The sequence below is a fragment of the Leopardus geoffroyi genome, chromosome E1 (genome assembly GCF_018350155.1).
Source record: "Leopardus geoffroyi isolate Oge1 chromosome E1, O.geoffroyi_Oge1_pat1.0, whole genome shotgun sequence".
Lineage (NCBI taxonomy): Eukaryota > Metazoa > Chordata > Mammalia > Carnivora > Felidae > Leopardus > Leopardus geoffroyi.
In genome coordinates this window covers 36,140,845-36,166,180 of record NC_059330.1, presented here as the reverse complement: position 1 = coordinate 36,166,180, position 25,336 = coordinate 36,140,845, and the positions used below count along the sequence as shown (strand labels likewise).

The 25,336-nt window shown below is 49.5% G+C and overlaps 1 protein-coding gene, 1 long non-coding RNA gene and 1 other non-coding gene across 3 annotated transcripts in view; all 3 read left to right on the top strand.

The window, feature by feature from the left end:
• The window catches only part of B4GALNT2 (beta-1,4-N-acetyl-galactosaminyltransferase 2), a 41,012-nt gene extending 38,335 nt beyond the window's left edge, over positions 1-2,677 (top strand). Inside the window, exons 11-12 of the mRNA XM_045487237.1 lie at positions 1,368-1,587; positions 2,126-2,677. Of these exons, the coding sequence (XP_045343193.1) occupies positions 1,368-1,587; positions 2,126-2,316 (411 nt within the window). The 3' untranslated portion in view covers positions 2,317-2,677. The remainder of the gene's footprint in view (positions 1-1,367; positions 1,588-2,125) is intronic.
• A 13,775-nt stretch (positions 2,678-16,452) lies between these two features.
• On the top strand, positions 16,453-16,524 carry TRNAQ-UUG. Its single transcript has one exon. It is a non-coding gene; the product is annotated as a tRNA-Gln (tRNA).
• Positions 16,525-21,690: 5,166 nt separating this feature from the next.
• On the top strand, positions 21,691-23,239 carry LOC123603507. The gene is made up of 2 exons (XR_006714914.1): positions 21,691-21,834; positions 22,450-23,239. It is a non-coding gene; the product is annotated as an uncharacterized LOC123603507 (long non-coding RNA).
• The last annotated feature ends 2,097 nt before the right edge of the window (positions 23,240-25,336 follow it).

Genomic DNA, 25,336 nt, shown 5'->3' with positions numbered 1-25,336 from the left:
AGGAGTGAAAAGGTCAGGGGCGCCTGGGTGGCTCGCTTGGCTAAGCGTCCGACTTCAGCTCAGGTCGTGATCTCCTGCTTTGTGAGTTCGAGCCCCGCATGAGGCTCATCTGCTGTCAGCCTGGAGCCTGCTTCGGATCCTCTGTCTCCCTCTCTCTCGCTCTCTCTCCTCCTCCCCTGCTCACTCTCTCTCTCTCTCCCCAAAATAAGTAAACATTTTTTAAAAGGGAAGGAATGAAAAGATCAACGGACCTTGCTGGTGTGTGGAAAGGCATGTTGCGACAGCAAAAAGAGTGAATCCAAGGGATAGTATGAAGGGTAGATACGGAACAGGTGTGATTCTTGTTTCTATTTTTATCTTTTTACATTTCTAAAAATGTTTATTTTATTTAAAAAAAATTTTTTTTCAACGTTTATTTATTTTTGGGACAGAGAGAGACACAGCATGAACGGGGGAGGGGCAGAGAGAGAGGGAGACACAGAATCGGAAACAGGCTCCAGGCTCTGAGCCATCAGCCCAGAGCCCGACGCGGGGCTCGAACTCACAGACCGCGAGATCGTGACCTGGCTGAAGTCGGACGCTCAACCGACTGCGCCACCCAGGCGCCCCTAAAAATGTTTATTTATTTTAGAGAGAGAGAGAGAGACAGAGCGCAAGCAGGGGAGGGGCAGAGAGACGGGGAGACACGGGGTCTGAAACAGGCTCCAGGCTCGGAGCCGTCAGCTCAGACCCCGACACGGGGCTCGAACGCGGTAACGGTGAGATCATGACCTGAGCGGAAGTCAGATGCTTAAGCCGGGCGCCCCAGGCGTGATTCTGGTAACTGATGTGGTTTGGAGTGTTGGGGTTTGGAGCCGATGGGCCAAGAAAGAATTCTTGAGACACCTTCGGTGCAAAAATATGTTCTTATTATAGCACAAGGAGGGGACCCTTAGGCGTTATAAGTGTGTGAGAAGCGACTGGTTATATGAGAGTTTCTGTCCTCTGGAGAGGAGGGTGGCATGAGGGTCCCAGGAAATCGACTCTCTATGTTTCTGAGATTACTTTTTTCTTGTAAATCAACAGAGTTGCAAACTGACGGGCACTCAGGTCCCGCAGGACCGTGATCTCTATCAGTTAACCATTTGTTTTCGCCTCTCCTTTGTTCTTGGGCAGGAGTGCCTGAGGAACCTCCCGCACATCCCACCGTGGCTGTGGGGGTGGGGGGTGGGGGGAGGGGTGGGGGGTGTCAGCTTCTGCTTTGCCCTCAGCCTGCCTTTTGCTCCCTCATCAGTGACTGAGGTTCAGTCCAGGAAGGCTTCCTGGCAGAGGCAACCTGAATATCAAGTCTGTGTTCTCTGACGCGCGTCTCTCTGCCCACGGGTCAGGTAGGTGGCAGTGTGCTCGGGAACGTGTTCCAGTTTAAGCTGTTGCTGGAGCGGAGTCAGAATGGGGACTGTCTTCACCGGAGGCCAGGCTCTTTCGGACCCCTGGATGGCTTCCCCCGCTGTGTGGTGACCAGCGGCGTGGTCAACTTCTTACTGGCCCACACAGAGCGACTACAGAGAGTTGGCTTCGACCCCCGCCTGCGGCGAGTGGCTCACTCAGGTGGGGAAGAGCTGGAAGGGTGAGGAAGGTTCTGGCCTCCGGACCGACCTCAGGAGTCTGTTCTTTCCAAGGGACACACACCACCGATCGTGGTCCTTGCCTGCCACGCTGGGCCTCTCTCCCTTTTCCCCCAGACTAGGGAGTTCAAGGTCTCTCTTGCCTCCCTTCTCCCCCCTCGTTTTGCCTCTTATCCCCCAACGGCTGCTCCCATGTGAGACGCCCTCCCCCTATAGGTCGGTCCCCTCCCTCGTTCCCCTCTTGCTCCCTCAGTTCGGGAGTTCATAGTTCTGTCCAGCCGGAAAGCTGATCTGTGTCTCTCTGTGTCTCTCTGTGTCTCTGGCCACATCCCTGAGAAACGTGCTTATGAATTCCTTCGCACTCATCAGCCTGGCAGGTGGCTTTGCATGGGCTCCACCTCCCGAGGGGTATAAACTGTGCCCTGCCCCCTGCCGCGCCACCCCCCTTCCCCGCCCCCCTGCCCGGACCCTGGGATATGGCCCTGGGGTCTCTCTAGCTGATGTTCTCCCTCTCTTCACAGAGTTCTTTATTGATGGGCTCGGGAGCTTGCTTGTGGGGTCGTGCCCAGAAGTGATCATAGGTCACCAGGCTCGTTCTCCAGCGGCGGACCTGGAGAAGACATACAGCACGTTCCGGACCAACACCCACGACCAGATCCAGTTCAAGCTGGCTCTCCATTACTTCAAGAACCATCTCCAGTGCTCCACATAAAGGTGCCCGGGCATCAGGAATGCTCTAGACGTACCCATCGTGGGACCCAGAACAGCGGGACTGGTGCTGGGGATACCCAAGTATAGACTCCTGAGAAGACGGATGTTGGAAAGAATAAGCCAGCGGGTGGGGCAGATGGGTCAGGGTCAGGGACGAGAAATGCCCGTCAGAGCCTAAGGGTCGTTAGAAAGGGACCACCCCCCGATAAGGGCAATAGAGGCGTATCGACAAGAGTCATTATTTGTTTGTAGGACCCGTTACCAGTTAGGGACACACAGCATCTCGCATCGTCTCATTTGACCTCACGCAAAAGAGTCCATGGTGGGTTGTATCCTTGGTCGAAAGAGTGGCTGCTGGGGTTTTGAGGGTTATTCGGTAGAAGTTATATCATGGTCAGTGGCACCGCTTCCGGCATCCACAAATGTTTATTTGTTGTCACCCTGGGGGCTCCGATAATGTGAATGACGCAGGGTCCTTGCCTTCAGGAGGCTGCAGCCTGGTCCAGTCGAGTCCGCTAAGCGGAATCGTGCAGCCAGGCTCGGAGAAGCGGAGGAGGAAGGGTGACCAGTGCCCGGGCAGCTGAGGAAGGTTCTGTGAAGTGAGCTTGTCGGGAGGCTGGAAGCCGAGGGGATTCAGGCAGCAGAGGGGTGGGGGGGGGGGGGACAGCGCTGGAGTCCACCGTCCGCCAGAGCGAAGGTTTCCCTGGCATCAGACTCACCACCGCAAGGACACATTTCCAGAACGCCAGGGATTGAACTCCGACCCCGTGCTAAGCAAGGTGCCGTGGTAAACAGAGTAAGTGTGATGGCATTTCCGGGAACTGGACACCAACTGCTGACCACTCAAGTCCCTCGTTGTCTGCAGAGAGGAGCCATCACATGTTGTTGAGGAAGGCTTTTTCTGTTATCTCAGGAGTCAGCAGATTCCCCAAGTGCTGTATTAGCCCTGCCGTTAGGGTTTCCACTCTTTGCTGCGGAAGATCGTCTAGGGGAGTTCAGGATTTCTGAAAACGGGGCTGTGGGCTGGGAATAAAACGTCATGAAAAAATGTGTTGGTGGTCCGATGATTTTTTTTTTCAACGTTTTTATTTATTTTTGGGACAGAGAGAGACAGAGCATGAACGGGGGAGGGGGAGAGAGAGAGGGAGACACAGAATCGGAAACAGGCTCCAGGCTCTGAGCCATCAGCCCAGAGCCTGACGCGGGGCTCGAGCTCACGGACCGCGAGATCGTGACCTGGCTGAAGTCAGACGCTTAACCGACTGCGCCACCCAGGCGCCCCTGGTGGTCTGATGATTTTGGAAAATACTGCAAGACGTAGCTCCCTCTTGGAAAGTTGCGATCCACACTAGCACATGTGAATTAGCATGTCAGTTCGCTAATTCACGTTAGCAGAGGCTCTGAGAAGTCCTGCAATAAAGAAAGTCAGGTTCATTTTGTTTAATTCGGGCTTGCCTGGGTATGGATATACGCTGGCAATCTTTTTTTTTTTTTTTTTTTTTTTTTTTTAATTCTCCCAAACCCAGAATTGAACGCATACCTCGTCCCGTTGTGTAGGTCATAAAGATTCTATTGCAAAAGCTGTGGCAGCTTTAACTAACAGGGACAGTCATTCGGTGCTGGTCCATGCACTTGACCTCCAATAACATAACTATATAGGAAGACCATGTTGGATTGTCCCATCCAGTCCTGCCTTTAGAACCAGGCAAGAAAAGCCATAGCCTATCTGGAACCTTTAGAGAACCCTGTATATCACATGTGCTTGCTGATGAACATCTGGGCATCTCCGTCACTCGGATCCAGTGCTCTGTTACTCTCGATATTCACTCCTGGGACTAACAGCATTCAGGCCCCGGGGAAATGCTTCTCCACACCTTGTGTCTTCAAAAGACGGCTGCTGCATCCGGGGCGCAGGGAAAGCCTGAGGCCGTTCTTTGGATGCAGGTAAGACTTGAGCTGCAAAATGCTTAGGTGAAAGAAAAAGACGAATGTTTTAATTTGTTAAATTCTTCCTCTCAGATCCCACACAGAGCAGGAGAGTCGTGGTTCTAACAAGCGCTAAAAAAATCAGCGTCGTTTTCACAAGTGCACATAGTGTCTTCTGGAACATTTAAAAAGAGTAAACCATTTGTACGCTTTAGTTTTTAAAAAAAAAATTTTAGTGTTTATTTATTTTGAGAGAGAGAGAGAGAGCGCGCGCGAGCAGGGGAGGAGCAGAGAGAGAGGGAGGCACAGAATCCGCAACAGGCTCCAGGCTCTGAGCTGTCAGCACAGAGCCCGACGCGGGGCTCGAACTCACAGACCGTGAGATCATGACCTGAGCCGAAGTCGGACGCTTCACCGACTGAGCCACCCAGGCGCCCCTAAATTGGGTTTTTAAATGAGCTTTTGTCCATTATCATTTTGATTTTGCCTTTTAATCTTAATAGATCATTTTGAGTATTTACAATTATTTTTTTAAGATCTTTTCTTTTTTTTTTAAAGCCGTCTCCACACCCAGGGCCCAAACCCACAACCCTGAGATCGAGTCAACAGACTCCAAGCAACTGAGCAAGCCAGGTGCTCCAATTTTGAGTATTTTAGAAGGAAAATCACTTTTTTTTTTTCAACGTTTATTTATTTTTGGGACAGAGAGAGACAGAGCATGAACGGGGGAGGGGCAGAGAGAGAGGGAGACACAGAATCGGAAACAGGCTCCAGGCTCTGAGCCATCAGCCCAGAGCCCGACGCGGGGCTCGAACTCACGGACCGCGAGATCGTGACCTGGCTGAAGTCGGATGCTTAACTGACTGCGCCACCCAGGCGCCCCAAGGAAAATCACTTTCAAAACATGAAAAATAACTTTAATTTAAAAATTGTTAACATTGGCTTCAGTTTACCCTTAGGGTACATTTCTCGCAGTTTGAACACAATCATCTTTTATTTTTTTAATTCCTTGGATTATTGCGACTCAGAGTGCGGGTCTACAGATTCCTAAAGAGCATGTGTCAAAAGGTAGTCAACACGCTGCGTCCTTCATTGAGAAAGTCTTGCCACGAAAAGCATCAGCTCAACTAAAACAACGAGCTGAAGGATCTAGATGGTTTTAATTCTGATGCAACCTCCTTATCTCAAGGCAGAGAGGTAGCAAAGAGCTCGCAGACCAGACCTCAGGGCATACTTTGGATTAAGGGTTGACAGAATTTTTGCAAAGGACAAGATGGTAATTATTTTAGATTTTGTGAGCCACTTAAGGTCTCTATCACATATATATTTTTTTTTCCCCATAACCCTTTAAAATGTAAAAACAATTCTGAGCTTGTGGGGCCCAAACTAAACCCTATAGGCTGTCTTCGGTCCACTGGATATAGTTTGTTGACAGTTTAGCACTGTCATTGGCAAAAAAACAAACCAAGACAAAAAACCGAGGTGCCTGGGTGGCTCAGTCAGTTACGTGTCCAGCTTTGGCTCAGGTCATGATCTCGCAGTTCGTGGGTTTGAGCCCCGCATCGGACTCTGTGCTGACGGCTCGGAGCCTGGAGCCTGCTTCGGATTCTGTGTCTCCCTCTCTCTCTGCCCCTCCCCTGCTCATGCTCTGTCTCTGTCTCTCTCGAACATAAACATTAAAAAAATTAAAAAAAACAAACAAAAAGCCCAAGCTGCCATTGGCTACAAATTATGTGAAAAATGTCGATTATAAAAACATAATTAGTGAATTTCCACAAATTCCAATAATTTGTGGAAACAAAAGCAAGAAAGTTACATCATATGGCATAAATATATGATAAATTATGAATTATATTCATTATCTATCTACTTTTTCTTTTTTTATGCTTATTTATTTTTTGAGTATGTTTATTTCTTTTTGAGTACATATTTTTTCTTATCCATGTGTCACCAGTGCATGAACTAAACAACCAGACATGCTCAATGATTGTTAAATTCCGTTGCTTCGGTATCTTGCCAACTTTTAGTCCTGTGGAAGCCACAGCTTGACAATATTTGCGATTTTGCCATTATGAAAATTTTTTTTTAATGTTTATTTTTGAGAGAGAGAGTGAGACACAGCATGAGCAGGGGATGGCCAGAGAGAGAGGGAGACACAGAATCGGAGGCAGGCTCCAGGCTCCGAGCTGTCAGCACAGAGCCCGACGTGGGGCTCGAGCCACGAACCGTAAGGACGCGATCTGAGCCGGAGTCAGACGCTTAACCGACTGAGCCACCCAGGTGCCCCGTGATTTTGCCATTATAAAGATAGATTTGTCAAGGTTAAGAGGCTAGAACATGTATCTTAACAGTTTGCTAGTTTCAGTTATTATTAGCTTTTAAACATTGAAATACTTTTGAATAGTTAAGATATAAATAAAATATTTAAATGTATTTTTTAAATGTTCATTTATTGTGAGAGAGCAAGAGGGAGAATGGACATGCGCATGAGCGGGGGACGGGCAAAGAGAGGGAGAGAGAGAACCCCAAGCGGGCTCCAGGCTGTCAGCTCAGAGTCCGACGTGGGGCTCAGCCCCACCAACCGTGAGCGCATGACCTGAGCCGAAACTACGGGTCGGATGCTTAACCGACTGAGCCACCCGGGTGCCCCTACAATATTTAAATATTGAGACAGCTATTTAATTTGTCCCAGGCCTGCTTCCAGAAAAGTGTCTGCCTTCCTAAGTAAATATTGCATTCATGCTATAGGAAAACACAGTTGTGTGCTTTCACAGAAATGAGAGCGTCCTGCAACGTCCTTCAGCGGGGACTAGTCTGACATGGTGTCCTTGTCGTGGGTATGTTCCAGCCAGGCACATTTTTTCCGCCCCCGTCCCAAGATCTGGAACCGTTTACTCCAGCAGGGAAGAGTAGTTCAAACGGAGCTCTTGTAGGGTGTTTGCCTAAACTGCGAGCCAACTTTCCAGGCGGATCAACTACCCGGAGAGTGTGTGACTCCACAGCCTGGTCAAAATGTATCAGACCAAGAGCGTCAGGCTCCTGCACCCACGGCCAGTCAGGCTGTGTCTCCTGGAATTTGAATCGGTCCCGCAAAGCAAGGCTTTCCGGGTGGCCGGACGTCAGATGTCACGCACGCAGGAGCTGCGGACATGCCCCTTCCACCGCGTGGACCGAGGGGCTGAGAAGGCCGGCCTGCAGCTAGGGAAAAAAAAAAAAATGCAACGTGTGCTCAAGGAGAAGCTGAAATGAGAGACGCCTGCCAGCCTTCTGGTTCTTTCCCGAGGTCTGGCTACAGTCCTGCCCTGGGATTTTGTGAAACGCTATACCCTTATAATTCTTCCTTTTTGCTTAACCTAATTTGAGTTGGCTCCGGTTACTTATAACCACGGTGTCCTGAATCATACAACCATTCTGTGTGTCCGCCTGTTCTCAAACCAGAAAAGCATAAACGAAAAGTCTTCTCCTTGGGTGGTTTGGAAGCAGAAATCGGGTCACAGACAGTAACAGGCACACAGGCCTCCCTCGAGCCTTGAATTTCAGACACGAGCAAGCAGCCCGGACCAAAGCAATGACACAAGTTTCCTTCCAGGGCAGTGAAAGAGAAGTGTCCTTTACAATGGTGAAGGAGGGCAAAGGTAGTGAAGGAATCCTTCCGGATACTTCTGCGAGACACCAAATGTCAGGGCAAGCTGGTGCAAATAATCGTGTTGGCCTGCAGGGGGAGCTCGAGCCTGCTCTCTCCGTCTCCCCTCTATCCCCTGATTCCCAGCGCCTCGCTCAGGAAAATTGCTACAGTAATGACTTTCAGAAAAGAGGAATTTGTTGGCTATCGTGGTAGTTGCTTGTTTGTGAGGGTGTGTCCATTTCACGTGGGTAAACGACATGGGGCTGGGAGCTCTCTCCTCCACCCTTAGGAAGGTCCCTCCCCAACTGATTTTGATTTTTAATAGACCAAAACCATATATAAGCCACTACGAAAAGGTTATCTAAGACGGCCACCTGGGTGGCTCAGTTGGTTAGGCATCTGACACTTGATCTCAGCTCACGTCTTGTTCTCAGGGTTGAGAGTTCAAGCCCCGTGTTGGGCCCCATTCAGGCCTCTTGTTGGGCCCCATGCAAGGAGTGGATCCTACTTAAAAATAAAAAATAAAAAATAAAAAATAAAAAAGGATGATCTATTAGAATGTTTTTACTGACAAGCACCAGAAACTTGACCCAAGGGGCACCTGGGTGGCGCAGTCGGTTAAGCGTCCGACTTCAGCCAGGTCACGATCTCGCGGTCCGGGAGTTCGAGCCCCGCGTCGGGCTCTGTGCTGGCAGCTCAGAGCCTGGAGCCTGCTTCCGATTCTGTGTCTCCCTCTCTCTGACCCTCCCCCGTTCATGCTCTATCTCTCTCTGTCCCAAAAATAAATAAACGTTGAAAAAAAAAAATTAAAAAAAAAAAAAAAAAAACTTGACCCAAGTTGAAACTTGTCTTGAACAGTCTCATATACAGCTTGAAGCCTAGAGATGGGGCAGGCCACAGGTGTCCTATGATCGGGAGGGAGATCAGGGAGTCTGAACCCTGGCTGTTCAGACCATCTGGAAACTCCAAGTTCTTCCCTCTCGTAGGAGTCCCCCTTTCCATTATCTTCCATATCCCTGTCTGAGGTCCTTGGGCAGGGTGACCCTTCTGTGGCCTGTCAAAGCTTTAACTGCCCATTCCCTGTTAGGCAGGTGCGCACCTGCCTGGGACTGGCCCTAGGAGGTAAAACTCATTGGCAGTTATCAGTCAGATTTTTAAGGAAACGGAAATTGCCGGTGAAACCTTGTTAGCTACTCCGTAAAACGTAAGAGGTTTTCTGTCATTTCTAGTCGATTCCAGACATCTTGTCTAGATGTAGTCTTTGAGACGGGGAAACTCCTTCTGGTAACCACAGGCCTCTATGCTTCGTTTATCCTCTGGCACTCAGTTAAATGGCTTCTGCCTTGAGGCTATTCAAAATCTTCTGTCTAAGGTACAGAGAGACTATAATCTGCTCTTTGCCCCCAGCTGTTTCCTCTTTGTGAGCAGAAAATTTTTTATTTTTTAATTTTTTTTTAACGTTTATTTTTGAGGCAGGGAGAGACAGCATGAACAGGGGAGGGTCAGAGAGAGAGGGAGACACAGAATCTGAAACAGGCTCCAGGCTCTGAGCTGTCAGCACAGCACCTGACGCGGGGCTCGAACTCGCGGACCACGAGATCATGACCTGAGCCGAAGTCGGATGCTTAACCGACTGCGCCACCCAGGCGCCCCACGTAAGCAGAAAATATTTCAAACATCACAGTGTACTAGGCTGGTCTTTTGCTCAAACGGGTCTCCTGCGAAGTCTCTGGTCTCTGTTGGTGCTTTCTCTCGGGGTCAAGAATTTAGCTTTCCCCCGCCCTGCAAGGCTCCAAATTATAGGATTGCCAGTAAGCTTGGATGGTATGCCACCCTTAAAAGAAACATGTTACACCTGCTTGAAAACAGGGCGCCTTCAGCCTGAAACTTGTCTTCCTTTACAGGGCCATCCTAAAAGCTACCGCATGAAGTCACTAACGGATGCCGACATCCTGATTTTTCCTGCCGGTTCCCATTCTCAACACTCTTGATAGGCACATCAAGTCTGTGCTGTGGACACCAGCAAGTTTCAGGGACACCAGTCTTCCAGAGGTCACCGTCTCTACCCCTTCTCTTCCGCTCTTCAGTTAAGGTTTGTGCCTTTTACTTTATGTAAATAGTATCTCAATAAAATATCATTAAAAACATTAGACATATATACTATTATGGAACAATCCTCAAGATGTGGTGCTAATGGCTCAGAGCCTGGAGCCTCTTCAGATTCTGTGGCTTTCTCTCTCTCTCTCTCTCTGCCCCTCCCCCGCTCACACTGTGTCTCTCTCTCGCAAAAATAAACATTAAAAATTTCAAAAGAAAAGAAAAGGAGTATGGGGTGTCTGGCTGGCTCGGTCAGTAGAGTTTATGACTCGATCTCAGAGACAGGAGTTCATGCCCCACGTTGGACACAGAACTTACTTTAAAAAAAATAAAAGGAAAGAAGTATGCATATTCACGTATATTTGTATAAGAATAAAATATCTCTAGGGGCGCCTGGCTGGCTCAGTCGGTTAAGCGTCAGACTTTGGCTCAGGTCATGATCTCATGGTTTGTGAGTTCAAGCCCTGCGCTGGGCTCTGTGCTGACAGCTCAGAGCCTGGAGCCTGCTTCGCATTCTGTGTCTCCCTCTCTCTCTGCCCCCTCCCCACTTGTGCTCTGTCTCTCAAAAATAAATAAAAGTAAAAATAAATAAATAAATAAAATATCTCCAGAAGAGTATCAGAAGTTGCCTCTGAGAGCAGAAAATTATAGTGAAGAAGTTTTATCTGTGCATTTACTTTTGAATTTTATATTGTGCTCGTGTATTACCCATGTAAATATTTTAAACTTTTTAAGGAAAGAAGAAACAAGGTTGTTAGGTAACCTGTCATTATTATGTTAAGTGCAAAAGCGGAACATGAAATTGTACAGTGACGATTATGTAGAAATGCATTTTAAAAAAGGAAATGAAAAAAAAATCCAATGTCAAAGGTGCTTGTTGGCTCAGCTGGAAGAGTGTGGGGCTCTTGATCTTGGGGTTATGGGTTTGAGCCCCATATTGGATGGAGAGATTACTAAAGAAAATAAATAAAAAACAAACAAACAAATAAATAAAAGTGCTTGTTGGAATTGTAATTATTTTCAAATCTTTCGCCGTCCTTATCAAAATAACACCCGCAATCTTCACAGAGTCTAGAACAAACAATCCTAAAATGTGTATGGAACCAGAAAAGACCCCGAATAGCCAAAGCAATCATAAAAAAGAAAACCAAAGCCGGTGGCATCACAATTCCGGACTTCAAGCTGTATTATAAAGCTGTAATCATTAAGACAGTATGGTACCGACACAAAAACAGATACTCAGATCAATGGAACAAGAATAGAGAATCCAGAAATGGACTCACAAATGTATGGTCAACTAATCTTTGACAAAGCAGGAAAGAATATCCAATGGAATAAAGACAGTCTCTTCGGCAAATGGTGTTGGGGAAACTGGACAGCGACATACAGAAGAACGAAGCCGGACCACTTTCTTGTAACACACACAAAAATAAATTCAAAATGGTTGAAAGACCTACATGGGAGGCAGGAAGCCATCAACATCCTTGAGGAGAAAACAGGCAACAAGCTCTTTGAACGTGGCCGCAGGAACTTCTTACTTGGCATGTCTCCAGAGGCAAGGAAAATAAAAGCAAAAATGTACTATTGGGACCTCATCAAGATGAAAAGCTTCTGCATGGCGAAGGAAACAATCAGCAAAACTAAAAGGCAGCCGGCAGAATGGGAGAAGATATTTGCAAATGACATATCAGATCAAGGGTGAGTATCCAAGATCTATAAAGAATTTATCAAACTCAACACTCAAAAAGCAAATAATCCAGTGGAGAGACGGGCAACAGACATGAATAGACACTTTCCCAAAGAAGACATCCAGATGACTAACAGACACATGAAAAGATGTTCAACATCACTCATCATCAGGGAAAATACCAATCAAAACCACAATGAGGTATCACCTCACACCTGTCAGAATGGCTCACATTAACAACTCGGGCAACAACAGATGTTGGCGAGGATGCGGAGAGAGGGGATCTCTTTTGCATTGTTGGTGGGAATGCAAGCTGGGGCAGCCGCTCTGGAAAAACAGTATGGAGGCTCCTCAAAAAGTTAACAATAGAACTACCCTATGACTCAGCAATCGCACTGCGAGGTATTTATCCAAAGGATACAGGAGTGCTGATTCGAAGGGACACATGCACCCCCATGTTTATAGCAGCACTATCAACAATAGCTAAAGTATGGGAAGAGCCCAAATGTTCACTGATGGATGAATGGATAAAGAAGATGTAAAAAAAAAAAAAAAAATGTAGTGTATATATACAATGGAATATTATTTGGCCATAAAAAGAATGAAATCTTGCCATTTGCAACAATGTGGATGGAACTAGAGTATATTGAAATCGTTATTACTCTGTATGTTAACTAACTTGGATTTGAATGTAAATACATACATACATACATACATACATAAATATCTTTCTATTTGGGGCGCCTGGGTGGCTGGGGTGGTTAAGCATCGAACTTTTGATTCCGCCTCAGGTCAGGATTTCACAGTTCTTGAGATCCAGCCCCGCGCTGGGCTCTGCGCTGACAGCATGGATCTTGCTTGGGATTCTCTCTCTCCCTCTCTGCCCCTACCCCGCTCGCACCTGTGTGCCTTCTCTCTCTCAAAATAAATACATAAACATTTAAAAATCTTTCCACTTTAACTGCCTTTTCTACAGTTTCCATTAGAAATGCTTTACCTTTTTTCAAATTAAAAGAATTGTGTTTTTTTTTTTAATTTTTTTTTCAACGTTTATTTATTTTTGGGACAGAGAGAGACAGAGCATGAACGGGGGAGGGGCAGAGAGAGAGAGGGAGACACAGAATCGGAAACAGGCTCCAGGCTCCGAGCCATCAGCCCAGAGCCCGACGCGGGGCTCGAACTCACGGACCGTGAGATCGTGACCTGGCTGAAGTCGGACGCTCAACCGACTGCGCCACCCAGGCGCCCCAAAAGAATTGTTTTTAAATGTTTATTTTTGAGAGAGAGAGAGAGAGAACGTTGAGAGAGGGAGACACAGATCCGAAGCAGGCTCCAGGCTCCAAGATGTCAGCACAGAGCCTGACACGGGACTCGAACCCACAAGCGTGCAACGATGACCTGAGCCAAAGTCGGACACTTAACTGACTGAGCCACCCGGGTGCCCCTACCTTTTCTTTTTTTAAGTTTCTTTCTTTATTTTGACAGAGACAGAGACTGCGTGAGTGGGGGAGGGGCAGAGAGAGAAGGAGAGAGGGAAAATCCCAAGCAGGCTCCGCACTGCCAGCCCAGAGTCCAACATGGGGGTCGAACTCACGAAAGCATGAGATCATGACCTGAGCCAAAACCAAGAGTCAGATGATTAAGCGACGGAGCCACCCAGGCGCCCCATAGAAATGCTTTACCTTTAACATCTGAAATGATAAGGTAATTATTTTAAAAAGAGAAAGTGAAAACATTCGAGAAAAGGATAAAATGTGGATGCTGCTTTGTTCACAGAAAGTAAGCAGCCAGATTGCCCCATCAGAGCCTCAGGAACGCGAGGCCCAGAGCAGGGGGCTGGGCAGGAGGCTCAGAGACTCAGGGCATCACGGGTCACCTTGCACGAGGTGGCACTTAAACGGCTTGTCTGACATAGCTGGGGCTCCCGAGGCAAAGTAGGGGATTCGTGGCAGATGTCACCTATCCTGGGCGCAAGGACACAGAGCAAGGCTGGCTCTAGCCCAGCTAACCTGGAGCAGCATCAACTGGATAAAGGAAACTGACCAGACGTAGACTTGACAATGAGCATGAACGCTTCCCGCTTACTCAAAACGCTATTGTACCTTCGCTAGCCATTGATAGGCTCACGAGAAACTTGGAAGAATATCTGAAAAGTCTCTAATCCCGGACTTTAGCTGTCTTTTCTTAACCTCTGACCTCATTAAACTTTCCGGGGGTCCCTTCTGCCTTAGTCCAGCCGAAGCCTTGCTATCCCCACCTCTCACAGAGCCCCAGACTTCCCCAAGCTCCAGGAGCCACCTTGTGGAAGCCGAGAGTCTATTCTCCAAGCCTTCATGAGATGCCGTGTTTGGGGGGTCACGCATGATGCATTTACGTTAAAAGAAACTAGTTATGCTGGGGCAGGGAGATTACATATCGGCTCTGTTTTCTCTGGTGTCTCAAAAAGAACAAATGTGATGTTAAAGGAAATGTAGCTTCTTCCTCCCCAGTTCTCCTGGGCCCTCCCGAGGGGGTTCTGTGAACGTGTTTGGTATGGCACTAGCCACATTTAAAAACCAGCAAGTCCTGGACCCCGCCCCCCAAAGAGTTCACAGTCCAACCCAGGGGAAGGTGGGGGGAGGGAACATGGGAGAGACCGAGCCACAGAACACAAGTACCTATCATTCCAGCAAGTAATGACACAAGCTGTAAGGGAGATGATGCTTTTCTGCCACTTGAGGAACTCACGAGTGGGGATTTCAGCGAGGGTGTCTGGCTGGTAAAATTTTTCAAGCCGAGGAGGTGGAGGGAAGCAGAAAAGAAGTAGGGAATAGGAGGAGGGTGAAGTCCTCCCGCCGGACAGAAGGAACCATCTCCTGTCCACTTCCAAAGGGTATAATCGCAACTCTTTAGGGTTTCTATAGTAGCTTTTGAAAAATTAATTTCAATACACGTTCACCGGTACAGAAGGAAATAGATGGGAAACCAGAGATGCCAAAGTCCTTTGATATTTACTCAATTCGATATTGTCGCTCCAGCCTAATAAAGAGATGTCACTCCAGCCTAATAAAGAGACACCCTTATCTCACCATAGAAACTCAACGGGAGTTTGGTTCATTCCTCAAAATGGAAGATCTTTAATGTTTCTTCTGACAATATACAAGAGTTATATTTGTTCAAGGAATACAGAAAATCGTAAACTAGGCGAAAAGAGCCTCATCAATTTATTCCCCAGGGCTCTCTGTCAACAGCAGACCTTTTTGGATCTGGGCTCAGCAGATTTTTGACCCAATGCAACAGAAAAGGATTCTGGGTAACTTACACAGGAAAGGTACTTTGCTGGAAGGAAGTCAGATAGCTCCTAGCATCAGAGAAGCAAACTCAGGAAAATGGACAAGAACCAAGGGGAACTAGGCAACCAGGAACGGCCCCAAGGTCAGGACCCTGGGCTGTCTGTCTCGGGCGCCACTTCTGGGGCCAGTGGGCACGGCTGCTACCACTGACCCGGAGGCACTGGGTGTCACAGCAACTGCCAGCTGCAGGCCAAGTTCTAAAACGTCCCCGTTTCTGGGCATCCGTCCCTTTGGATTCTAAGTCCAGCAGAGCAAGCTAAGTACACACTCACTGTCATTCTGGAGAGCGAGTGTATCTGTCTTGGGAGCAAAGCCGTGCTATCTATCACCCAGACCCACACAAGGCTGGATCCCTCAAGACAGGCAGTCAGATGACACAGGGCAAATCAATCAACGGCAAATGTCTGTCACACACACACGGACACAGCTTTTCTGTTTCTATGTAAGTGGGCATTCTACACACGAATTAGTAAATAGATTTTTGTTTTGGTTGGGTTTGTTGAGGCCTGTCGCTCTTTTCATGTCAATACAACAAATCAAAATAATACAACAAATCAAAATAATGCAACAAACCAAAACGATGTCAATGCAATAAAAACGCATCCCCCCCCCCCCCCAATACCTGCACAGCATTCGTAATACAGAAACTGTCAATATCTACTAAACCGATTTTCAACTGACGGACATTTCTGCTCTTTCCCATGATGAACATCACAGCCGAGAACACCCCCGAACACTCCGCCGCACCGGTCTTAAATAGTCCTTTAAGGATAAAGTTAACAGAAGTGAAACCGCTGAGCCAAAGGTTCTAAAAGGCTATTAAAAAGTTGACGCGAAAAAGCCCAGGAGCGAGTCTGCCTCCCGCGGACCCCAGATCACAGGTTGAAAGGAACCATCACCGCCGCCGCCGCCACGGGGGTCCCGCCGAGCAGGACGCGGAAGCGCCTGACCCCGGGTTCCGCCGTCGCCCCCGAGTTCCGGTAGGAACCCCGGGCTCGCGTGCGCGCCCGGGCTTTGAACCGTCGTCCCGCCCGGTGCCGGGCCGCTTCCCTCCCCGCTTGGCCACCGTGGCCCGGGCAGAGGGCGCCCCGTGGAAATAAATAAATAAACAAGCCCGGAGCCCAGGCAGCGTGCGCCAGGCTTTCCGCTCGGGGCAGGGGCCGAGGCCGCCCCGCTCCGCCTTCTCCGCCCCCCAGCCCGCCGTTCTTCCGGCTTCCCGGGGGCGCACGTCAGGACCCCCGGAGGACAGCAGAAGAGCAGGAAGAGCGGCGGCAAGAGATGATACCGCGGGACTCGCAACGTCGGGGGCCGCGGAAGCCCTTGCTGGTCCGCTTCCGCCCGCCCGAGCGGTCTCGGGCCCGGAGCCCAGGGTCCAGGCCGGGAGAAGCGGGCGTCCGCCGTCCCTCTCGGCAGGCAGCTCCGCGCGCCATGTGGCTTGAGAAGCCTCCCGGCCGCCTAAAGCAGCCAGCAGGTCCCATGGTGTAATGGTTAGCACTCTGGACTTTGAATCCAGCGATCCGAGTTCAAATCTCGGTGGGACCTCACCAAACCTTTTGGTTTTGCAATTTCTGTTTTGAGGACTGCTGGCGGCGGCGGCCACCTCGGGCGGGGTCGCTACCCCCGTGACCTAGGGGATCGCGGTTTAGGGTCCCTCCCCCTCTCGTTTCACTGCCGGCCTGAGGGTCGCAGTGCGCATGCGTGAGAGTCCGGGCGGAAAAGTGGTGGTGGTGGTGACCGAATGTGCCTTTACCCTGGAGGGGACGGCGGGGAAACCCGAGGGACCCTGGGAGCCTGCTTCGGGCGGCAGCCTGTGGGTCTAGGGGGACACCCCACCCCCACCCCCCCAGCCAAAGCTGCTGGGAATCCTTCTTCCTATCGGCTAATGTGCAGTGTGCGCTCAATCACTGCTTTGTAAACCTGGAATGAAATGCCGGGCGGCGGCAAGGGACGCGGGAAGCAGTAACGGGCTGGGAAGTAGGGTGTGTGTTTGGGGCCAGTCCGCCTGGGAGTCGGTCACAGAGTGAAGCGAGTCTGATTGGTTGTCTGTTACTCAGGCAGTGAAGTTGTCCGTGTTTGTTCATCAGGCCGTGCCAGCGGGTCAGAGGATCTCCGCCGGCGGTTTCTCCCCATAAGGATGGGGTGTTTCTTCCTCAGACGGTTAGAACCTCAACCAACAGGACTGAGCACGTCTATTGGCGAATCTGTCCAGGATCGGTGTTTTGGGCGCCGGCCAGACGCGCGGGATTTGCAGGAAAGGGTGTGCCTCCGGGATGGAAGGGAAGAGACGCGCCTGGAGTGTTGTCTGCTTCGAATTGTATCTGGGTTTTGAGAGCTGCGGGGCCCTCTGGGATGAGAGACGACGGAGCCCAGTGACGCATTTGTGATCTCCCTACAGGGTGATTGGCACTGTGGCTGTACGTGGCCGCCCCTTGGGAGGGTGCCATGGAAACAGAGGATCCTTGCCCTGCTCGCTGCCCTGAGCACCTCTCCTCCCCACCCCTCCCGCAGGCTCCATAAACGTTTGAATGGATTTGTGTGTATGAGCGATCCCGGCCTCAAAAATATCTAGGTATGAGAGGTGGGAGGGCTTACTCTACCAGATATTAAAACTTATTATCATCAACTATAAACTGTAGGAATTAAGATAGCGTGGTACAGGTGCAGGAGAGACAAGCATCCCAGTGGAACAGAATAAAGGGCCCAGATACGGCCCCACACGTACTTGGACAAGTGATTCAAGACAGAGGTAGGACAACAGAGCAGCAGGGAAAAGAATCTACGTTTCAATAAATGATTCCGGGAGTATTGGGCGTCCACATGGAAAAATAATGAAATCAAATTCCTCCCAACTTACACTAAAAACATCAATACATTCCAGGTGACTCATAGACCTTAACGGGAGAGGAAAAGCAGTAAAGCTTTTGGAAGAGAACATAGACTATCTTCATAACCGTAGGGTAGGGAAAGTCCTCTTAAACAAGACACAAATATTTCTAAAAGCTTAATATATGTCACCATATTAATATGATGCTCTATGTTCTCCCTATCAAAAGACCCCAATAAGAAATTGAAAAGGTAAAGCACAGGATAAGAAAAGATCTTGTAGGACCCCCTCATGTATGACTCTTTGTGATGCATAACTGGCAAGGAAATTGTATCTAAATTATTTAAAGAACTTGTCATAATAAGGACATAAAATTAAAATTAAAAAAAAAATCGGTAAGAAGAAACACAAACAACCTAATAGAAAAATAGCAAAATACTTGAACTGGCGCATCACAAAAAAAGGAAAGCCAGGGGCACCTGGGTGGCTCAGTCGGTAAAGCGTCCGCCTTCGGCTCAGATCGTGGTCTCGCGGTTCGTGGGATCGAGCCCCGCGTCGGGCTCTGTGCTGACAGCTCAGAGCCTGGAGCCTGCTTCAGATTCTGTGTCTCCCTCTCTCTCTGCTCCTCCCCCGCTCATGCCCTGTCTCTCTGTCTCTCTCTCTCTCCTTCAAAAATAAATAAAAACTTAAAAAAAAAAAAAGGAAAGCCAAAATAACTGTCATAGGGGCTCCTGGCTGGCTTAGTCGGTAAAGCATGTAACTCTTGACCTTGGGGTTGTGAGCTGGAGCCCCAAGTTGGGTGTAGAGATTACTTAAAAATAAAATCTTAAAAAAAGTAACAAAATACTAATATATATATATATTAAAAATATATGAAAAAAAATTTCACTAATATATATATGAAAAAATTTTCATATAAAATTTCCAAAAAAATTTCATTTCAAAATTAATTTGAAAATTTGAAAAAATAACAAAATACTAATATATATATATATATATATATATATATATATATATATGAAAAGCTGCAAAGCATCATTAATCATCAGGAAAATGCAGATTAAAAGCTCCACGAGATACCATTACGCACTCACCCGAATGACAATGCTGAATATTAGTAAGGATAGGGAATGTGAACCCTCAGAGAAATGTAAACTGGTAGAAACTAACTTGGCATTAGCTACTGACACTGAAGATACTCCAATATCCTGTGATCGAGCAATTTCAGTCTTGGACATACCTCCACCGAAATGGGCGCATTTGTGTACTTGGAAACGTGTATAAGAGCGTTTGGGCAACATGATAGCCAAAAATTGGAAAGAACGCAAATGTCCGGCAGTAGAATGGGTGAGTAATTGACAGGCCGTACAATGGAATATTATCCAGCAACAAAATGGATGAGTCTTTAAAAAAAAAAAAGTATGGGGCGCCTGGGTGGCGCAGTCGGTTAAGCGTCCGACTTCGGCCAGGTCACGATCTCGCGGTCCGTGAGTTCGAGCCCCGCGTCGGGCTCTGTGCTGGCAGCTCAGAGCCTGGAGCCTGCTTCCGATTCTGTGTCTCCCTCTCTCTGACCCTCCCCCGTTCATGCTCTATCTCTCTCTGTCCCAAAAATAAATAAACGTTGAAAAAAAAAAAAAGTATGGAGCGAAAGAAGGCCGATCTAAAAGAATAAGTCATGTAGGACTCCATTAAAAAAAGGTGCTAAACAGGTAAAACATAACTACCATATATTGTTTAGAATTGCAAACTTAGATGGGAAAACGATTAAGCAAAGCAAAAATTCCCCCGTAAGTGAGGATACCCCTGGGGAAGAGAGAGGGCCATGATTGGAAAGGGGCCAGCAACAGTCTTCTGGGGCTACTGGTATTATTATTATTATTTTATTATTTTAAGTAATCTCTATGCCCGGTGTGGGGCTTGAACTTATGATCCCAAGGTTAAGAGTCACATGCTCTACCCGCTGAGTCAGCCAGGTGCCCTGGTACTGGTATTATTCTATTTCTTGTCCCGGGAGGAGGTTACACGGCCTGTTCGCTACAAAAATCTGTTAAAATGCACATTAAGTTATTCATTGTTCTGAATGTGTATTGTATTTTGACATTTAAAAAGTCAAAAAAAAAAAAAGGGGGTACCTGGGTGGCTCAGTAGGTTAAAGTGTCTGACTCTTGATTTCAGCTCGGGTTATGAGTTCATGGTTCGTGAGCTCAAATCCCGCGTGGGGATCTGGGCTCACAGCATGGCACCTGCTTGGGATTCTCTCCCTCTCTCTCTGCCCCTCCCCTGCTCACTTTCACTCTCACACACACTAAATAAACAAACTTAAAAAAAAAAAAAAAGTCAAAAAAGTACTCATCTAGAGACGTGTTTCTGCCCTGGTCACAGATGAGGAATCTGAGATCAAGAGTTTGCCCACAGGGGCGCTTGGGTGGCTCAGTCCGTTAAGCGTCGGACTTCGGCTTGGGTCATGATCTCTCGGTTTGTGGATTCGAGCCCCGCATCGGGCTCTGGGCCGGCTGACAGCTCAGAGCCTGGAGCCTGCTTCCGATTCCGTCTCCTCCTCTCTCTGCCCCCACCCCCCACCCCATCCTCATGCTCTGTCTCTCTGTCTCTCAATCATAAATAAACATTAAAAAAAATAAAAATAAATAAAAATACCAAAGTCTGTCCACAGACTGGGAGCCTGGGGAGTCACGAGAGCGATCCTCCCCACTGAGCCAGCCCGAGGGCATTCAGAGGATCAGGTTCAATTCTAGGCATTGCATGAAGACATTGATGAATTTCCCCCTGCCACTAACTGGCTGAGTGCATTTGCGTAAGCATTTCAAATCCTCTGAAGTTGTAACTCTGTGAGGTGATGGATGTGTTAATGAAGCTTACTGAGGTAGCCATCTCACAATCCATAATGATAACAAATCATGATGTTGTACACCTTAAACGTATACAATCATAGATGTCGATTACATGTCAGTTATCTGGGAAAAAAGATTCGGAGCCTCACTTGTAAAGGAAAAGGGACAACGGTGCCTTTTGCATAGCGGTGTGGCAAGAACTAGTAAAATAGTAAGCAAAAGCCCTTTTCTCTGCTTCTGAGCCAAGACAGGCTCTATAATAGTAACTGCTAGAAAGACTATCAGAATAGTGAGGATTCCGGAAGCTCAGATCCTTGAGCAAAGAACACAGGCTTATATGGGGAGGAAAACAAAACTTGGAGGGCAGCAATAGAGGTGGAGAACGAGAACGTGTGGGTGGAAGTTCGAGGGACAAGAGGAAGAAGTTTCTAACAATTTGAGCTGTTCATCCACGGAACAGGCTTGAGAAATTCTGAGCTTCTCATGCGTGGTAGTCTCCCGGGCGCGTTCGAAGGTCTTTGTCACCTGGAGGTGTGGGAAGGTTTCTAAAAGTGGGTCTCCACCTGCTAAGTTGATTTCACAACCCACTAATGGCTCTTAACCTACGCTTAGTAAAACACTAGCTCCCCAGCCCCGCCCCAGCCCCCTCTGTCCTTCCAGATTTTCTGAGAGCCTCTCCCCATTTCCTTCTCGGAGCCTCTCTCTCCTCCGACAGTCTGAGGAGCCCTTTGCAAGGATTTTATTCCCACGAAGGGCCCCCAGAGGCAGCGTTTTTCAGAAGGTAGTGACTGTAGTATGTTGTCCTTGACCAGAGGGACCAGGAGCGGGCAGAGACCAGGGCCACCAGGGAAGCCAGGCCTGTGCCTAGCCTGGCCTCCCCCTTGTGCTAGATTCCCAGGGCGATCGGTTTATTACCGTCTTTGGCTACTGGTTTGCACGTGGCATGATGTGTCTCCAACACTTCTCACAATGCCTGGCCCCTAGAAAGTCTATAAACGCCGGGACACACGCGGTCATTTAACACCCATTGTTGTGTGCCTACGATGTTCAGGGTGCCGGGAATACAAAAGGCAAAGACTTGACTTCTGCCCTCAGGGTGCTTGAAAGCTGAACGGAGACACTGAGGACGAGAGTGTGACATGAAAAGGAACAGGCCGGGGAGTAAATGTGGACACAAAGGTCAGTGAAATCCAACCAGGGAATAGGAAAGCCAGAGGGGCCCAGGGGATGTTGAGAAACGACTTCAGAGTCGCCTCCCCTCCCCCAGCTTCTAACCTCAGAGATGGTGGAGGAGGAGGAGGACAGGGAGGAGGACGGTGAGGGTGCTATTTTGAACCCTATGTTAAACTCTGCTCCCCACCCCCCACCCCCACTCCTTCGAAGGCCTGGGGATCCCACCCTGGGAGTCTCTGGTGAACGTGGACTATGGAAGGAAGAAGACAGAGAATTTAAGAATTCTTCAGCTTGGGGCGCCTGGGTGGCGCAGTCGGTTAAGCGTCCGACTTCGGCCAGGTCACGATCTCGCGGTCCGTGAGTTCGAGCCCCGCGTCGGGCTCTGGGCTGATGGCTCAGAGCCTGGAGCCTGTTTCCGATTCTGTGTCTCCCTCTCTCTCTGCCCCTCCCCCGTTCATGCTCTGTCTCTCTCTGTCCCAAAAATAAATAAACGTTGAAAAAAAAAATTAAAAAAAAAAAAAAAAAAGAATTCTTCAGCTTGACATTCGTTGACCAGGAAATCAGGAGTCCGAGTCCCTCTCTGCCTCCCTTTTCCTGACTTGGTGTCATTTTACTGCTCAGGGTCATCAGAACTTCAGTGGCCCGCTCTGTGCTTGGCCTCCTCACACCTTGGCCTTCCCTTCTTGGTCCTTTTCATGGCCCTTCCTCCTCCTGAGTCGCTGATGTTCTCCAAGCTCCATCACTGGCCTCTTCCCATCCTGCCCCACGCAGCCATCCCGCACGGACTCACCTCCTCTTTCCATAGAATCAGCCGCCACCTCCCAGTGGTTCTCAACAGGGTACGAGGGGAGGGAGGAGAAGCCGAGGGGAATCACCTAGAATCATTTGGTGAGAAGGGCGTTCCCGCCGGTGACACCACCATTCGCTCGCTCAGTCCTCCCAAGAAAGAAACTTGAGGTCATCCGTGAAAGTTACCTTGCCGTCCTGCTGGGAGTCGAGCGACCTCCGAGCCCTGAAAATGTTACCTCCCGAGTATCATTCCAACTCGTCACCTCCTCTCCGTTCTTACTCCGATCCCCCAGTTCAGGGACTGAAGACAACGGTATCTGGGGAGGGCCGTGTGGTTGGTCCACTTAGGCTGAGTTCAAGTGGCATGAGTAGATTTACCAGAAGGCCGCCCCCCTGCAGAAGAGGCTCTTTATAACCCCACAGACGGGGGGACCCCTGGGCCGACGGGGGCTCATGAAACAAAGCAGCCAGAGAGGCAGGAATAGAGAGGCTGTGTTGCACGTGCCGGGGCTCTGGAAGATGCTAACATCAGGCGAAGCTGGGGGAGGGGGACACGGGAACCTTCTGTACCATCTGTGCCAGTGTTCTGTAAATCTCAGGCAAGGGGCGAACGCTCTCAGGATTTGCTGATCTCACCGTGTGTCCGTCTGTCCGTCCTCTGGACCCTGCCGGCTTTATAAAGCGAAGGAGGGGTCCGGCGAAGCCCGGGCTTGGTGCCAGCTGGGAGACACTTGGCAAAGACGAGGTGCCGTCACAAGACGGCGGCTTGCGCTCTGAAGTGAACCAGTCACGACGCACGGGGCTTTTCTCTCATGGGTGTGAAACCCCCGGATCTACGGGACTGAGGCGGGGACGGGGGGGGGGGGCTTAGATGACACCCAGGCCTCCCCCCCAGCTCATCATCATGCTCATCGCTGACCTCGTGAAGGTTTGGGCCTGCGGGGAAGGAATGCGGCCACCAGGGCACCAACTAATAATTCCTTTGAGGCTGATAACTCCTCGGCCCTTTGAGGCCCCTCCTGGCATCCGGAAAACAGACAGAAGGGGGGCTCGGAGCGGACGGCTTAGGGATCTTCTGGTTGCTCCCACACCTCGGGGTGGACGGGACGGGTGTGGGAGGAGCCAAGAGCACACCCGGGGCACCTGGGCAGTGTGCCCTGAGAGCAGGTGTGCAGAAGAAGCTGCTACTTTCTGCAGAGCCCCGTCCAGGGTTCAAACGCCCCAGGAATAACGGTTAGGGTCACCCCCTCGACCGAAGACGCCAATCAGTGAGATTCCGCCTGGAGGTAGCAGGGCAAGGACCGGGCGGGTGGAAGAAGGAAGCCACAGCCACGGGGCCTGTGGCCCTATCGCCGTAGCCCCCACCTGCTTTTCCTTTCTTACTGCTAGAACCTTCTGGAGTGTTCACCCTCCCCCCCCGCCTTAAAAAAAGAAGAGTTCTTGGGGCGCCTGGGTGGCGCAGTCGGTTAAGCGTCCGACTTCGGCCAGGTCACGATCTCGCGGTCCGTGAGTTCGAGCCCCGCGTCGGGCTCTGGGCTGATGGCTCAGAGCCTGGAGCCTGTTTCCCATTCTGTGTCTCCCTCTCTCTCTGCCCCTCCCCCGTTCATGCTCTGTCTCTCTCTGTCCCAAAAATAAACGTTGAAAAAAAAAATTTTTTTTTAAAAAAAAAGAAGAGTTCTTGGGGCTCCTGGGTGGCTCAGCCGGTTAAGCGTCTGACTCTTGTTTCGGCTCAAGTCGTGCTCTCACGGTTGGTTGGGTTCAAGGTGCGTGGGTTCAGGCCCCACATCGGGCGCGCAGCTGACGGTGCGGAGTCTGTTTGGGGTTCTCTACCCACCCCCCTCCCCGGCCCCTCCCCGCCCTCGTGCTCGAGCTTTCTCTCTCCCTCTCAAAACAAGTAAACATTTTTAAAAAATTAAAAAAAAAAACACCAAGAATTCTCGTATTTACGTCTTTGCCCTTTCTCGTCCCTTTTTTCCTCCTCCCAGGCCGGGGATGTTGCGAGTGGCTGAATTTATTCGAGGCTGAATCGCAGAATGGCGAGGCGGGGTCGGGAGGGAATTTTCAGGATGGCCTGGGGAAAGCAGTGGACCCTTCCCAGGAGGTCCTGGATTCTGACCAGCGGCCATGACCTCACCAGCAGGCCCTGGGTGCTAAGAGAGCGGGCAGCCCCAGCGGGATCACTGTGTTACGCTGGGTTTGTTTTCCCGTGGGTGACCGTTCGGTCGTACCTGGTCGTCTCCCAAGCCAGGAGCTCGTTCTCCTCGACAGCTCCCTCTCCCTCGGCCATCACTCAGCGAGGTGTCAGGACCTGAAAACTTTATTTTACCCAAAGAACTCCTCACCCCCATCTCCCCGCTCTAGACCTACGACGGCCAACGCCCCGGATCCAATGATCATCTCCTCCATCGTCTCTCTGTCTCCGTGCTTTCCCGCCTTCAATCTTGCCAAACACCAGCTTTCTTCTAACTGCAAACACCCGCCAACCCGCTCCCGGCAGCTCGGTGGGTTACACCAAGACCCCTCTGCTCACCTCCAAGCCCTCGTCTCTAGCCGTGAACTCCAAAGCTCTAGGCCCCTCTCTTGTTCCCCCCTGGACCCTGCTTCGGATTCTATGTCTCTGTCTCTGTGTTTCTCTCTCTCTCTCTCTCTCTGCCCCTCCCTTGCTTGTTCTCTCTCTCCAAAATAAATAAATAGACATAAAAAAAAAAAAAAAGAATAT